Source organism: Alligator sinensis, unplaced genomic scaffold (assembly GCF_000455745.1).
Source record: "Alligator sinensis unplaced genomic scaffold, ASM45574v1 scaffold210_2, whole genome shotgun sequence".
Lineage (NCBI taxonomy): Eukaryota > Metazoa > Chordata > Crocodylia > Alligatoridae > Alligator > Alligator sinensis.
Window position 1 is genome coordinate 700908 of NW_005841946.1, and position 17310 is coordinate 718217.

Here is a 17310-nt window from a genome sequence, read left to right on the forward strand (position 1 = left end):
AGAGCAGGATCAGGTCTTAAATGCACAAAAGAAGGGATCAGATTTTGCAGCAAAAATCCAGGCCGGCAGACTTGGATGGAGGATGGTTTGCAACACATCACGGGTGGTGATAAGAGACAGATGCATGCCTGCTCCCCTACCTTTCCTTCCTTGCCACATTGAAGGGGCTAGGGGCCCAGGTGCCTTAGGCCCGAAGAGAAGCACCTGGGCCTTGTAGTTTGATGCACATACCTACAGATCAATACTAAGCCTTTATATCATCACATCCAGTAGTTCTTACAAGGCAGTACTTGGCCCTGCAGGGAACAGCGGCAAGCACTGCAGGGGTGGAGGAGGGTGGGCTCTTGCTCTTTGCTACAGTTCAAATATTCTCTCCCCTTAGTCTTGTCTCATCCAAAAATGAATCCCGACTTTCCTTAATGTTACCCGCAGGTTAATTTTATATTATGTTTGGAATCATTTCAACAGCTTGGCATGTGGTTAAAATAAAAGCAAAACCAAATGCCCTTCATTTCTCCTGTTGAAACCACCCTTGGTTTGGCTCATTTGACTCTGGTGTCATTCGAAGATGAATAGGAGGGTTCATTTTCATCTTGTCATTTTTTGGTGGTAGCCTAAATAGCCTCCAAGCAACTCCCAAATTAGATTTCTGAAGCCACACACTTCCATAAAATAATTACCTAGCATGCAGGAGGATGGGCCAGAAACTTAATATGATTTATTGGCTTTAGCTTAGCTATCATCTATTTGTTATTGTAGGGAACGAGTATACAATAGGACTATAAACACGAGGAGGCTATCAGCATTCAGCCAAGAATTCGAAAACAGATGCTCTCTAAAGACCGCAAAAAATAGGAGTTGATCAAAATACTCCTTCCATTACAAGAGCTGCGAGTTGTAAAAACGTCCTAAACATTACATGGTGTAACTAAGACGTGATGTGAACACAGCCATTTGAGTGGAGGAGGAGAAAGGCCTGTACCTTTGCATTTGTACAGGTTGTACGTCACTTTGGAAGGCAGAGAATTTTGCCATCCTGCTTTGGACCCGACTCAAACCATGACCGTGAAACCCTGCACAGATGACAATGTCTTTAGCCTCAAACAGAACAGCAGCGCAAGTAACTTGTAGTAACTGACTTTTTAAAATTAAATTAGCCTGTCCCCCCACCAAAACGCCAAACATCTACAAGTATCACGAACTTTCCTAGAATGTCCTAGTTTACAGCGTGCCACACTGTGTGTTTTCACAAAGGCTTGGTTTGTCTATGAATTGATCATCTTATCTGCAACTCTTCCAGAGAGAGCGTTCAAAAGGCACCAGTTCATTGGGACTGGTCTGATAAATCAGATGGTGCTATTTCTCTCCCTAGTCATATAAGCACTTCTTGGATATTCACATTTTAAAATGCAGTTTTTGTGAATAATTTCAATCAAAGGTGACTTTGAAATTTGATTTCTGTCAATGCTCATAGGTTAGCAAAAATCAACACCCCTAGACCCAACTATCACCAAAGCAAAGTAATTTCTTTAAGAGGAGACTGGACAAGCGCCTGGCTGGAGTCATCTGACCCCAGCGCTCTTTCCTGCCTCGGGGAGGGGTCGGACTCGATGATCTACTAAGGTCCCTTCCGACCCTAAAAAAATCTATGAAAAAACATCAAAGTCCTGTGCTGGAGCTGAACTTTGTGGCTGGGCCTTTCTCTAAGTCTTGGCCCAAATAAAAATTAGATCTGGGTACTCCTGGTTTGGGGAAAATATGGATCTGCATTTTTTTTTTTTTTTTGGTAGCTTGGGCCCATCATTATTCTTCCTATGTATTTTTGGGGTAATTCTACAGAGGGAACTTGCACTTTATTAAAAATGCTACAGGAAGCTGACAGCATCAGAGGCACAACGCTCCTCTAACAAAACAGGCTTCTCAGTTATTCTTTAGGCAGCTGAGTAGGTTGACAAAGTGTTGGGTGCTTAGCGCTGCTGGAAAGACAGGGCTGGTTATTTGGGCACCTAGGAGCTTAACTTGAGGCATTCATTTCTGAAAGTCTTATCCTACGCATGCTTTAAAAGACAAAATCTGCTATTTTTAGGTATACTGGAATAAATCTGAAGGAATTCCACAGGGTCACCAAAGTTATTCAGGAGTTGTCCCAAAATAACAAAAGCAGAACGGGCTGCAAAATATCCCCATCATCCATTAGCTCAGCAGTGAGGCTTCTTTTTACTATTTGTACAAGGGCCCTCATTTAAATGCAGGATTTAACAACAGGCAAAGGGTCAAACAAGGAAAATCCTGTGTGCTGAAAGAGCTACTCCAGTAAATCCCCCGAACATCAGGCAATTCATCAATATGTCAGCTGAAGCCGAGTTAGGCATGACGGCAGTTATTCCACCTGTAAGGCAAGGCACGGTTGCATCTGCACGTGGCTGGAATTTCAGGATCACCACTTACTTGTGCCCAAGCTCATGAGCAATGGTAAACGCCAGATTGAGACCGTTGTCTTCTGCAAGAACACACTTTCTCTTGGCACTGCATACGCCTCCCAGGTAAGCAATCCCTGCGGCAGACATAGAAAACATTCCCATTAGCCCTAGCTAAGGGGCTCACGCATTCAACACAGCCAGAGCAGTATGAAAACCAATAGAAGAACTGGAAAATACTACAGCAATTTTTCAGGACCTCATCAGAGACCTACATATACCCTCTGAGCTTCCAGCCTTGTTTTGATCCCATAGAAACAACTGAGTTTGGCACATCCGCTGTTGAGGCTTTCCTTAGGGAATATATTGTCATCATTAGCAGAGATTGGGGTGAGCTCGTCTATTAACAAAAGGATGCTGCTAGGGATCCTCAGCGGGCGGCGATGCGAAGTTCTCCTTGCCTCCAGTATCATGTCAGAGAAAAGCCAAGTACCAAAAAAGCCAGAGGCACTTTTAAAAGGACTGAAGCTTGCCCTTTTTTGGCAAGGTATTCTTGCATTTAGTGAAGCGAGAGGGGTAGAGACGGGGGTGTTGATACACTAGGTACAAAAAGGCTTAAGGTTAATAGAGATGGTAAAGTCGTCTGTTGGTCTAAAGGAATTTAGGACTTGCCCTCGCCAAGGCTTACCCACGCAAGTGCATGAGCACTGGACTGGGCTCCCGAGATGCCTGCAGACCACATTTCTCATCGTTCAACATGCAGCACTCCCAGTTAGGTCAATGGGGGATTTAAGCAAAGACTAAGAATATGGCCAAATAGAGCCCCGGCTACGTGCAGAAAAGTTTTCCCGTGCTGCTGACTAGGCAAATCTCAAATGCCACGGAAACATTTCAAGGGTGTTTGCAAACTAGGATTTCCCAAGAAATATGCAGCAAACTGAATGCTGAAGATCAAACTGCTAATTCAATTAGGACCTTATACAATGCTAGGAAAAGGAGGAAGTGCCAAGACCGTCAATAATTGCATTTTAATTTTTTCAAGGCCTTTTTTTTAAGCAGGAGACAAGGGATCTATTTAACATGCAACAAATGCCATTCCCACACAGAGGTGGCTTTGGGTTCGGCTGCCTTTAACAATTATAGTAAAACGATGACAGCAGCTGTGCTATAAAGGCAACATCATAGATTTTTTTTTTTTTATCTCAGACCATTCAAGCTGACAGCATCTTTCTTTATCAGGTCACAAATGGTGTACAACTCTGTGATTAGGCTTGGAAAAAGTCCACTTTTGGTTCTTTTTTATGACTTCTGATTAATAACATGGATATAATTCTTGTCCAGGGATCTAGGGTGGAACATAGGCCGGGGGGACAGACTTAAACTTTTGCATTAGCAGTTGGGATGGGGACAATGGGAACCTCAGCTATCCTGGCTCCACACAAGGAGGTGGGTGGGCTTTTAGGCCCACCCCTGGGTAAAGCCCCTCTTAATTACAAGGATGGGCAGCAGGTCCTGGGGACCTCAGATGTTAATCATTGCTTATTCAATAGGCAATGACCGTGTAAGTCCGGATTCACACCAAGTTTAAATCAACGGTCCTGCAGTGCTAGATTTCCTCATATTGACGAGTGCTTTACTGAAGAGCCAGGCAACAGGGCTCCTTATGGGGCAGCGTGATACACACGGGGATAGAGGGAGCTCGTGGGCCATCAAGTCCTATTCGCTGGCATTGCAACTAACCGTGGAATAAAACAATCATGCTCCATCCTATACCACTGTGGGGGTTTGTGCATCTTGGACGGCTGCTCCAAGACCTTTAGGCTCCGAGCATGAGAAACCAAGACCTTTATGCATGAGAGCATAAAGACCTTTATGCATGAGAGCATGAGAAAACCGTTTTCTACTTTCTAGCCTACATTCAAAGTCAGGGAATGAAAAGCCATCCTAGAGAACTGACAGCTCAGTGCACTGATAGCAGCTGACAACGTCTGTTAAAGGTCTATGACTGCTTCTGACGGTGCCTGTTAATGGTGGCAGAGTATTTCTGGTTGATTTCTGAAGTTCACTGCATTAAGGCCCTTGCCACGTACCCTTCTGGCAATGTATAAATAATAATACCCTTGCTGGTTACAGGCTAATCTTTCCAGCCAAATTCGGGGTCAACGGTTGGTGGGAACATATTCAGCATGCAAAGGGGCAGTTTGGGGAAATGGTAGCGTACTGTAAAACCAATAATAGAAGGGATGGGATTAAAGATGAACTGCAAGACACTCGATTAAGGGAAAGAAAAATGTAAGAGCTCTGAGCTGAAGTTGGGGATGGAAAGGGTCAATTAGGTGACCAGCCAATCTCCTACTATTGCAGAGCTGGACCCAGATCTCTTAAATATTCTCCCAGCATCTAAGGAGGAAAACTGGGTGCAAGGAGGGAGGAAAACTTTTGGCCACAGCTGCTTCTCAAACAGAAAGGAGGTTGTGCACACTGCTGCCTTACCGCATTGGTATTGGTCCCTCTTTCTATGGGGACAAGGGACTAAAGAGTCCATATTATGGAGGGTTTGGGACCTTGTCCTTTCCCTGCCCACACACATATGCACACGCACACTCTCCTATAGAGTGAACACAGGGACCACCCGTGGACTGGGCTGCGTGCCATTCCCGATGCGTGTACCCCTTGTGTGACCTCCTCCTCCCACACACACCACAGAGAAAGGCGATTGTTCTGCATGTGAGGCCCCCCCATACTTTGTCCTCAACAGAAAGGCCCTGAGGACCCTTCAAGCTCCTCTACCCATCAGTCTCACGTCTGCTCCAGGAGTTGGGCTTTGCAGGAGGACAAGTATATTAGTGAGCCATGCCTGGGACAGCCAGAGAAAGGGAGCTATGGAGTTGAGGACCAGAAATTACCCTGCCAGTAGCTCTCCCTTTCCAGCCGGTGTACACAACCGCAGCAGATCACAACAGCTCCTTACAAAAAGGGCATGTGGGATTTCAAACGACCGTATCTCCCGAGGAAGTACTCGGATACAGTGGAGCACACTGCAGATGATTTAGACATCTAGTATAGTCACATGGAGAAAGACAAATGCATCGGCCAGGAGCAGAGCTCCAATGGTAGGAACAGTTGCACTTACCATGTTTGACCCTGACTCCATGAATTCAATGGCAAGACTATCAGTAGCTGCACTGGGACCAGTATTCCCCACCCTACCCTACTGGTTCAAAAGCCAGTGAATGCAACAGAAAGGTCTGTTATCATCAGTGGGGCTGGGATCAAGCTGTGCATTAGCAACAGAACATATTAAAGACAATGACACGGAGAGTCACACTGCAGAAGCAGCAGATGGGGACTTTCTACAGTCCCTTAAGCAGGTAAGAATTCCCTCCCTTGCAACCCATGGCCAGAGGCATGTCTCCTCCCCTTCCTCTGTCCTCACTAATGCAAGGGTGGGGGATGCTCTACAGCCACTTCCACCACACATTTTTCCAGTCCATCCAGGTCATTCTGGATCCTAGACCTGCCATCCAGTGTTTGCAACTACACCCAAGTCAACGTCACCCACAAATTTGCTAAGCACACGTTCAATCCCATCGACTAAATCATTAATAAAGACACTAAACAATACCAGACCCCGGACAGACCCCTGGGGAACCCTACTTGATATCCCCTCCCGACTAAGTGTTGAGCCACTGATGACTATTCGTTGAGCATGATGATCCAAACAGTTGCCTATCCACCTTATAGGACTTTCATCTAGTTGCGGAAAACAGCATCAAAATCCGTGCTGAAGTCAAAGCATATCACATCCGCGGCTCTCTCTCCCTACGCACAGAACCTTATCATAGAAGAAAATCAGGTTGGTCAAGCATGACTTGTTCTTGGTGAATCCATGCTGGCTGTTCCTGATCGCTTTTTTCTCTGCTAGGTGCTTCACTACAGATTCCTTAAGGACCTGCTCCATGAGCTTTCCAGGTATCGAGGTCAGTCTGACCGGTCTGTAATTCTCTGGATCTTCTTCCTTGCTTTTCTGAAAAATGGGCACCGTATTTGCCCTTTTCCAATCATCCAGGACCTCACCCAACCTCCATGAGTCCCCAAAGAAAATAGTCAATGGCTCTGAAATTATTAAATACTTTCAGTATCCTACGGTGCATCCCATCCAACCTTGCTGACTTGTGAAAGCATCTAGCTTCTCTAAGTAATCGCTAACCTTTTCTTCCGCTACTCTAGGCTGTTTGTCTTCTTCCCTATATTCACTGCCAACCATGCTCAGCCTCTGGCAGCTGCCCCTATCTGTGAAGACTGAAGTATAAAAAAATAAAAGCATTAAATACATCAGCTTTCTCTGCATCATCAGTAACTAGGTTGCCTTCTCCATTCCTTAAGGGACCTGTGGTTTATCGGCTCTTCCTCTTACTTCGACATATAAGTCCTTGTATGAGAAGACACTTAGAATTACATTTAGAAGATGCCAAGGTCATGGAAGGATGCAGCTGCCAGAGGGATCGATGAGATGACACGTGGCACAGAGTCCTCAAAACGTTGTGTAAGCTTGTCCAGTAGCTTATCCTTAGCACTCTCAGGTAACTGAGACTGAGATATTGTAGTAAAGGGATTTCTAGGAAGATGTGAAATTACATGCAGTTTTTTGTCATCAAGTGATACAATTCCACTAAAATACACCGTTTCTAAATCTATTCCAAGGCCTTCGTATCACTCCAGCAGCTGAAAGTTAGTCTCACAGCAACAGGACCAGAATGATCGCATTTTTTAAAGATTAGACAGTCTTAGGTTCAAAACCCATATCTGGCTTCTGTACCGTTAATCATCTAGTTTTCCATCTTGGGTACAAAAACTATGTCTTCTCATGTTAGATAAAACTATACCACAACTCTCTGGAATGTCCGTTGCATGAGAAGGTCACTGCAAAGCGATGGGGGAAATTGTCTCTAAACCTCTGATCAGCCACAGAGGGAAGCTTACTCGGTTTAAAATGACTCAAGCTTGACTTTCTCCCAGATAAACTTCATAAAAAGTGACTGCTGTGCTGGCACTCTCATGGAAGGGGACATGGGGCGATGCGGTCCAAAAGAAAAGTTCACACAGGGTTTTGCAACCAGCTAAAGGATAAGTTTCAGCTGCAAGCCTCAAACAACAGTTCTTCATTATGCTCAAAGACCATTTAGCAATCCTACTCTCCGCTGGAAGCAATTGGCAATAGCACTGTTATATGCTACTTTGCCTTGTTACTAGACGGTGGAAAATGAGAGAATTGCCGGTGTTTAAAAACTGGAACACAGAACTAGCTGAAAAGGGGAACAACGTGGCTCATATGGAGAGATCTAGCTTCATTTGGTTATCTTATTTTCAGTGTTCAGTTATTTTATATTCAGTGTTCTCAATATTCAACGTGGTTTCCTTGGTGCTATTATCTAACATCAGTAGTGGCCAACATTTCCAAACTTGGCTACCTAAAATATGGTTGCTGTTGGTGTTATTCAGTGTGTTCATTACAATACCATTTGGGACCGATCAAGACCAGGGCATTACTGCGCGATGAAGCCTATAAATGTAGAGCAGTAGACAGTACAATGACAGGCACCCATCTCAGAGTTATTCACCTACATACAAGGTTGGATTTGCAGAGGCACTGAACGTTCACAGACCTCATAGCCTCTTTGGAGCATTGATATTTCAAATAATAGAAAAAAGAAGTTCAACATTGTAACTGAAAATGGGTTAAAACGCTATCTGACTTGTTTTATGGTTCTAAATCTCCAGGCTGTATATCTCTCAAATATAAACCTATTTAAGAATTTTGGCCAATATAATACAAGCCCTTACACAGATTCATAAATGATTAAAGCAAAAATTCTTTATTCCATAAATGCATCTGAAGCTGTGAACATGCAAACAGTACCATTTCCCTCTAGCAGAGGACTGTAAAACTCATCTGGCCCTGCAGGCTAGATGATTGGCAGGAGACTGGTCCAGGGGCTGGATTGGGCCCACAGACTCCCTTCCCCTCTCACCTCCCCCAGCATACCAGACATGGTGCCCAGTCCAGCCAGACTGGGAACCATGCTGCACGTGACGCGGGTCCCAGAGCAGCTGGGACGGGCGTTGCGTGTGGCACAGTCTAACTGGGGGTGCGTAGCGCTGATCCCACCTACCCTGACCACATCGTGCTACACGCAGTGCCCACTCTGGGAACCAAGCCACGAACAGTGCCCACTTCTGCTAGCCTGGCACCTGCGCTGTGCAAGATAAACAGACACCTTTGAGATTTAGAGCCAAAGAGCCAGTCAGATAGTACTTCTAAATCCATTTCTTGCTGAAGCGGCTCTGTACCCTGCAAGGATCGGCTTAGACCCTGGAGCAAACCGGGGGCCAGGTGGTGGGGCTCCGCAGACCAGATCCAGCCCAGGGGCCATATGTTTGACACCGCAGCCCTAGCACATATGTTGCTGTACGTACGTAAATGAAAGAAATCGTGGTGTTGGAGTCGGTACAGTTCAGGGCTTCGGTTTGGCTGGATGAAAGCAGAGGTTACATTACACCACCAAAGGCTTTGAACCTTCTGAGCTCCCAAAATTACCACAGCCTGGAAATATCATGCACTCTGGCTTCCTTGTGCCTTTCCTGGCACGTCTGTCTACCAAGTGTAAATCTACTCGGCCTTCTGCCTGACTTCAGGCTAACACAGCCAACTACCTCTTTATGCCATGGCTGGGAGTAGGAATACTTCTAAGTAGAGGACCTCACAGTTTGGCATCCCTGCACCTGACCGTGCCTGGGAGACGGAGGTGTGTGAAAATGAAAAACCAGGAAGAAACAAAACAAATCAAACTTTCTTTTACACCTTGCCCTGCTCAGATGCGAGGATGGGGATCAGTTCTGGATGGGAGGAAGGAATTCTTATTTTACCCAAACCAGCTCTCTTACCCCCTCAGATAGGAGCAGTGCAAAGAGGAGAGGAAAGCTAAGCGCTAGTTTGAAGCATGAGTGTAATTCCCCCTCCCGGGAGGAATTGCATAATGACGGCATGGAACTGCTGACCATGGGCTTGAACACACAAAGCTCCCCACATGCAACTGTGTAAACTCTGGTTTATCCAGAAAGTTGTCAAATGTCAACCGTTTGCAGCTGCTAGCCCTTTGCTGGCAATGTCTCCACGGGGAATGACTACATTACTCCTACCGGCTCAGTCAGGCAGCTAGGACGCTGCATATTTGCCAAGGTACAAGAGCCAGAGGAGGTCAAGTTCTGGTGCATTTACCTCCATTTAATCCTACAATAATATATGCTGGGCTTCCACCTAACAGCTAGGGAGGGAATGAACAATGAGCTCTCCCAGCAAGCAAACTGCCCACGTACGCCCAACACCGCAACATCCGATTTGCACTTGCTCTCGTGTCTTAGCATTTTGGTGCCCTGCTCTCCTTCCAATACCACGGTCTTCCTTTATAAAACCTATAAAGATTGCTTTCATGTTTTATGGTACTTACCTCTCGAATGAACGCTTTAAAGCTCAAATCAGAGCTTTTCAGCAAGCGTCAAACACGTGTTTGAATGTGCAGAGCCAGTCCTCTGCTCCCCACCGTTTCTATTAAGGGGTGTTATTTTAAACACCCTCCCATGGTTATTCTCTTCGTGAGACTCCCACCGTGCCAGATATGCACTCCAGACCAGTAGACTGGACAATGATTTCTTGAAATCTGGAAGTATGATGGTGGTGCTTAGTAAGAAAGAGAGCAACAAACAGGACCTTCTCCAATATGCAAGACAGCCTGCAACTCAGTACAGGCCAGGCAGCGGCAATGCTGTCACTGTGCTGTCCCGTTTTGATCCCTGGGGACTATCCAAAAGGGGCTAAAGAGACTATGTTCTTTGTTTTATGAGGCTGTGCTCACTTGAAGCCAGACATGCCGGGTGAGTGGCACAGATTAATTTGGCTTAGTTCTGGTTAGTCATTTAGATGTCAATGTCTCTTATCCTTGCAGTAACAACACGGTTTCCATTACGGCTCAGCGTTCATGTGCGGAAACTGTTTTGCTTAGCAACAGCTTTCATTGTCACTGCAGTTAATGAAAACCACACTGGAAACAATACCAGCCGTTATGAATCAGAAGTACAGAAATTATAATGCAAACTTCCAATGCACAGGAGAGGGCCGCAGTCGGGTAGGAAAACAAGAAACTCATGCCAAACGCCATCCCCACAGCAAGCTGCAAAGCTCCAAAGAGACCAACCACAATTCAGGCACCCAGATTTGGGGTGGGGGGAAAGAGAGGTCTTATCTAATGGAACATCTAATGGACGGACCCACGGGCACTGCACAAGGTGAGCGGTAGCTTGTTCCAAATAGGCCTCTCCATAAACTATACATTTAGTTGATGGGGAATGTAAATGCTCCAGGCAGCAAGCTTTCAGAGGGCTGCAAGGGCAAAATCTGCACTGACATCAGATCTATAGCTTTTCTGCTGTTTGCATTGAATTGCAGTGCACAGAAGGCAGCCCTATCATTCATCTCAGTCCCACTGGCCTGTTGACCCCCCTACAACAATTGCATGGTTGCAAGTATAATGCTATGCACTCAGGCAGAGAACTGTATTATAAGTGTGATTCATTTTCTTTGGTGTGGTGGAGGGAGAGAGAGCTGGAGAAGGAATTTGGTTCCAGGACTGGCTTTCAATGGACAGTTAGTGTTGCTTTAGTATTGTGACGCTTGCAAAGGGAGGAGGTGATGACAATTCCTAGACGCGCATTATAAAGGAAAGTCATTGATCACCTGTGTAGTCCACTCCTTTGACTTTGCAGCCTGCATTTTTTCATAAAGCTCCATGGTCCTTTCTGTGCAAAGATCTATCAGTGGTGCACAAGTGTGAACAAAGCTAATCCTCACCTGTGAGGCAGGCAAACATTATTACATCTATGTTACAGCTTGGAAAACAGAGACATAACAATCAACTACCTCATAAGGCTGCACCAAGAGTCAATGGCAGATTTCAGAAGAGATACCCTAAGACTCGACTCCCTACAGACTGCTCTCGCTATCCAGCTTCTTATACAGGTGTCCAGTTGGCTGCGCACAGAATTGGAGGGTCAGTCTTACCAGTTTGGGGCATTATGGCACATCAATACAGGCTACAAAGTTCAATGCAATCTTTACAGAAACCCTAATCTCAAAGTTAGTCTGATATCCAGAGCTTCGGCTCACATCCCCAGAAGTCAGAATATTTTGTGCGACTGGACAGCTTCCCTATGGCCTTGCAGTGTCTGATAAAGCCCCCATCTTCCTTGCAACTGCAAACATTGTCACTTCCAGTACACACGACTGCCATCACGATCCCAAAAGCCCAGCAAGGAAAACAGAGTTTAAAAGGGAAGAGTGGTTACTTTTCCATTCTGTGATTTTCATAACACATACCCTAAAAGACTAACAACTGTAATCGCTCCCTGACATTTGCCATAATAGCTGTGGGTAAAAAAGCAGATGTTTCTAGAGCCGATAATATAATAGCCTTCAGAGCACAATGTCCTAATAGCAGGACTGACTGAGACAGGCAACATCTTTTAAAGGAAATAAACTTTATTTAGGGCTGGAAGTACAGAAAACGGAAATATTCACAGCTGGTGGGAAGCTGGGTCTAGTGGTTAAAGCATTGGCTAATATGTCACAAGGTCTAAGCAGATCTAGATTCAGATGTTGGATGTGATCTGGGGCTTCTCTACACTCCAGTGATTGTGGCCTGTGGAAACACACCTGTCAAGTTCGTCTGTTGTGTTTAGGGCCACAGCCTTGGGGCGCTGAAATGGAGGATGCGCTTACTGGAACTCAATGGAAACAATGCTCAGTAACCACAGGGACAGCTTAAGCTTCTTGCCCCTCACTGGAGTCTGGTGCCTTATACTTCTAGTCATAGATTATAGAGTCAGAAGGGACCCAATGGATCATTGCGTCCAACCCCCCGCCCCTGGCTGGAAAGAGGACCGAGGTCAGACAGCCCAGGCCAGGTGATTGTCAAGCCTCCTCTTGAAGACCTCCAAGTTATATCAGCAGCCTTGAAACTGACAGTGCTCCTTCAAAGCCTTGAAAGTGACAGCTCCTAGTCAGTTTCACCGATGACACGGTTGGGACACGGTTGGAGGGAACACAATGACCTTACAACGTAGACCGGGGGTGGGCAAAATGTGGCCCGGGGGCCGGATGTGACCCGCCAAGCCATTCTATCCGGCCCACGGGGCTCCTAAAAAATGTAGAAAATTAATATTAATCTGCCCTGGGCTGCCTGTCATGCGGCCCTCGATGGCTTGCCAAAACTCTGTAAGTGGCCCTCTGCCCAAAATAATTGCTCACCCCGAAGTAGACGCTTGAGCCAAAGAACTCCTACGCACTAAAGCGACGTGTGCACTTAACCAATATTCAGACAACGAATGTTTGCTATAATGTAAGCAACAGGGAAAAAGTTGAGACCTGCCTCCAGCTCTGCAGGTAAGCATTATGCATGTTCCCTGGTAACGACATCAATAAATGTAAACTAGAAGCCATGTGGCTGGGGCCGCATGGAGCTAACTGCCTAATATTCGCCACCACCTGGGTGCGGTTTGCAGCCTGCGTGGAGTTCCACGCTGCTCGGGCTCCATGGCTCGCTGCATGCACGCTAGCTCAGGCACGTCCACATGAGTTGTAGTCGTTCTGTGACTAGAAACACACGTGTATCTGATATGGTGTCATGCAGCTCCTTGCACAGACACTTCAGTCAAGCTCTGAACTGACCAGCTGCAGAAAGGGAAGCCACACGGGATGGACAAGTTAGGAGTTTTCCTCCTTCCAGCACTGGAGCAAGCTTGGGGTCTATCTAGGTCTTGCCATGGACAGACATCCCCTAAATGTCCTTGCTGGACATAAACTGCTCTGTGATTTGTTTATGGACACTGCAAACTCTTAGAGCCTAGAGGAGAGCTTTGCTGTGAACCTCTTCCCATTCCCTGGTTGTCCTGCAGTGCTCCAATGAGTCCAGTGCAAGGGCAGGCAATTCTTTTGGGTGGATGCCGCTTACTGAGTTTTGGCAAGCCACATGATGAGCAGCCAGGGGCAGATTAATATTACATTTTCTAAATTTTTTAGGGGCCCTGCAGGCTGGATAGAATGGCCTGGCAGGCTGCATCCGGCCCGCGGACTGCATCTTGTAACTGGTGAGAATACATGCCTTCCCTCCTGATGAGACGCTTTGGGCACAATATTCACCAAGCTGTTGATGGTAGGAAAAAAATCCTCCGTGTAAAGGCCTTTCAAGGAAAGCTGCTCCCACAGTTCGCCTCGGGATGCCGTCCTCCTGAGGCTACCGTGCAGGACCCGAGTTCAGCAACCAGAGAGGAAAGACCTGCCTCATTTCTTTAGCATCTGCTCTTTGTTCAACCTGGCATCCATTAAAGCCGTTCTTTGGTTTTGGAGGACACTGCCTCCCTGGAGGACAGCAAGCTAATAAATCCGCTCTAGCGTGACGTGACACCAGCAAGTTCCTTCATTACAGAATTAGGAGGGTGCAGGAAGCCGTGTATCATCTCCGTGTTTACTCAGCTTTGATGTGCTAACACCCACATTACAAAACAGCACCTTTCTCTAACACCCCAGAGTGGCAGAGGCCAAAGCTGCTGCTGAGTCCAGACCGCGTGGAAAAGGCAGACAGCTCTGCTTCCCATTCCAGCTGTTACCGTTACATTCAAAGCTTCGGGCATTTAAGAAGCAACAGGACAAACCAGGCCAAGATTTCCATATTTTGATGCCTAATGCTAGGCAGAAGAAATAGGCCTGATAAAGTGAAGAGACCAGAAAGGGAGTAGGGTTAGCCGCGCAGGCTGGACAAAAGGCATCCCCGGGCAAAGGAAGACTAGGGAGGCTCCATACAGGGAAGCCACCCCGAAGGCATAATGCAAACTTTCTGCACAATAAAGCAAGACAGCTGGGAAGACAGGAGAAGGGACTGGGATAGCAAAGATGGAGAGATAACGAGGGTCTTAGAAGTGAGGACAAAGAGCTTGAATTGAAATAAGAAGTCACTAAAGTGACAAGATCAGCAGAGGAGACCATCTACTGGGGGTGATTCAGGTCTGCTTGATCATGTCTTGGTGCAGGTGTGTGGATTAGACAATCTCTTGTGCTTCTTTCCAGCCCTGTATTTCCATGATGCGTGACTAGTTTTGGCCCAACTTGAGGTGAGGGAAGAGCTGAGTGATTACGAGACCACATGAGGGGACTGGAGTATGTGGGGTGTGAGGTGGTGGAGGAAGGATGGAATTAGATGCTCCAGAGAAAAGTGACAAAATTTAGCAAGGGGTGATCTGGTAGAGCAGAGAGAGAGGAATCAGGCTGGGGGTGGGGCATTGAGATTGGATCTGGGATAGATGGCATCAGGAGTGAGCCAGGGTCCAGATCTGAACATCTGCCATTGCTGTTGTGCACACTTGGAGCACACAGCCAATATCAAGCTACCAGCCCTCTCAGCAGACACCGAGAGGTATGTGAGCCCAGCCCAAATTGTCCCAATGTGATAGTGGGCAGAGGACCAGCAGCTTGCCCAAGGCACCAGGAAGAGTTGGCATCAGAGCAGGACCAAAGAGGCAGTGGAGGGAAGAGACCTCTGGTAACCACCTTGGGTTACCAGGCAGAAGGGAAGCCACCTCACCCAACTGCCCTATTTTGTGAATCCGACCCCTTTTTTACCTTGGCTTTTATTACACCTGCCGGAAAGCCACATGCATAAAACAAATGTCTCTGCACTTTCTAAACAATTTGCTGTTTTGATTTTGGCCAAAGCTGTTTTGCAGAATCAGCCTCGCTCACCGATTGCTTCAGCTTGCTCCAAAACGTTTTTTTTTTTTTTCGTACCTAATTTGCCAAACAGTTTTTGCCCGGCTCTCCAGGGATCAGGACGCACGAGCTCCTGCCCGCCAGGCCCATCCTCTCACCACTGAACCACACAGCTCTCTACGTGAGCCATTCAACCGAGAAGATGAAAAACGACCCTCTCCGCCCCGTCACTTCCAATAGCTGCCGCTTTGCAAAGGGCTCGGGGGTTCCAAAATCAGCTCTCAGACTATTTTCATTTTGCTCTTTCAGATGAGCTCAGTGGCTTCCACTTTCCAATCTGTCAGTTCTTCCTTGTAATTCGCCCGACCCGTCTGTATCAATAACACGCTGTGGTTAAAAGAAACGAGGAGAGCGAAGCGGAGAAGATGGAATCAGCGCCTGTAACCAGACTGCTAAACAAAGAGCGGCAAGGAATCCCCCAGAAGGAATCCTGGAGGTCTCAGATGCCCCAGTATTTCCCTTCCAACATGGAGAGACAAAGTCAGACTTGGCAATAAATCAGAATAAAAATGTGAAGCATTAGCACCGAGCGGCATCTGCTTCAGACGGCCGGGATCCAACGTTCAGCTCCGGTCGTTTTTGTTTGTTGGCGGGGGGGACACAAACAAAATAGGTTGAAAACGTGCAGGAATTACCAAGACAACTGCTAACGAGAAAGCAAAAGGGGCTCTTGAAAGCTTACCCCTGAACCACAGGGCTAACGTATCGACTTGCAACGGAGCCACTGAAGTGCACCAGCCGCGCTCGGCTCTGCGATCGCGCTACCCGATACGCAGCGATGTTATTACCAGCAGTCTTTCACCGTCTAGAGTTCCTCGACGTAATCAGCCAAGCTGTACAAGTTGCTTAAGAGACAATCTAGCACCTGTGCTCCATTAGCAATGGGCACTCTTCCACGTCTCTCAGCGAAGCGCAGCGCACGTCGAGAAGGTGCAGGAGTGACACAGCCGTCATATATCACTGCGCAGATCCATTCTTTTCCACCATGCTCGTGGCTGAAGCGAGTTTTATTTTTAGATGCCGCGTGCACGTCAAGCTGTTCTCTTGGCAAAACGGGGAACGGCTCAGGCGACGAGCGGCAGGGTCCAGCCTGACGGGATGATTCACAACACGCAAATTTTGAACAGATGCCGTTCCAAATTGCTTCTGTGATACTTCTCAATTACATTTCCTACATCCTGACTTACAAGCCCATTCAGTCTCCTGGCTTCGCCTTGTCAGGCTGCCAGTCAACACACTTGCGCGCTGATAAGCTTATTTAGCAATTCTTAAGTCTCTGTTTTAATTGTGTGCTGGCAGCTCAACAAGGCCCAGCAGCTCATCTGATCTGGGAAAGCAAACCAAGGGCTTTGCCTTGCAGAAGACACCAGGAGTGGTGCCTCGTGCTAGTGAGCAGGTCCATTGAAGTCAGCCCCTCGAGGAACGTGGGTGATGCTACAGGATTGAGGAAGAAGCCGATTTCAGACCTGGTCGCTGCAGGGAAGTCAATACATAGAAAATCTACTGCAAATACTACCACGGTGCCACTATCAAGACCAGAGAAGGCCAAGTAAGAGAACGACAATGTCGTGTGTACGTGGCGAATCTTGCTATTCTTCCCATCTCGGGAGAAGGAATGAGCTGTTTGCACCATGTGCCTCCTCGGCTTTTATTCGTAAAGCAACACACTTGATCCAACGGTCCTACCACTGAGTTATTTAAAATCACTGGATGGCTGTTGAGACCTCCCAGGCTCAGTTATGATGCCAGGTTAAACCAACACTTGTGTCAGGACCCAGCTCCACCTCTGCTGTCCCCAGGATCAGGAGAGGTATGAAGGTGGCCTTTCATGGTGCCATTGCACTGTGCTCCCCCCTGCACCACGTGGAGGCCCAGGGCAGCTGCAGACAGTGTTCCCGAGCATCACTTATGTGCTTGTATAAGGGAGAGTAAGACGTCCTCTTAACCTCTGCATTTCACTAGGACTGGTGGGGAGACCAGAGAGCCCCTCCATAGGCAGCTCCTGTGCAGGTGGGTAGG

The 17310-nt window shown here is 47.0% G+C and overlaps 1 protein-coding gene across 1 annotated transcript in view; it reads right to left on the reverse strand.

Annotated features, from left to right (window-relative positions):
• ADAMTS17 (ADAM metallopeptidase with thrombospondin type 1 motif 17) overlaps nucleotides 1-17310 on the reverse strand; it is a gene marked incomplete at its 5' end in the record, with an annotated part of 251800 nt that overhangs the window by 163185 nt on the left and 71305 nt on the right. Inside the window, one exon of the mRNA XM_006020100.3 lies at nucleotides 2449-2554. Within this exon, the coding sequence (XP_006020162.1) occupies nucleotides 2449-2554 (106 nt within the window). The remainder of the gene's footprint in view (nucleotides 1-2448; nucleotides 2555-17310) is intronic.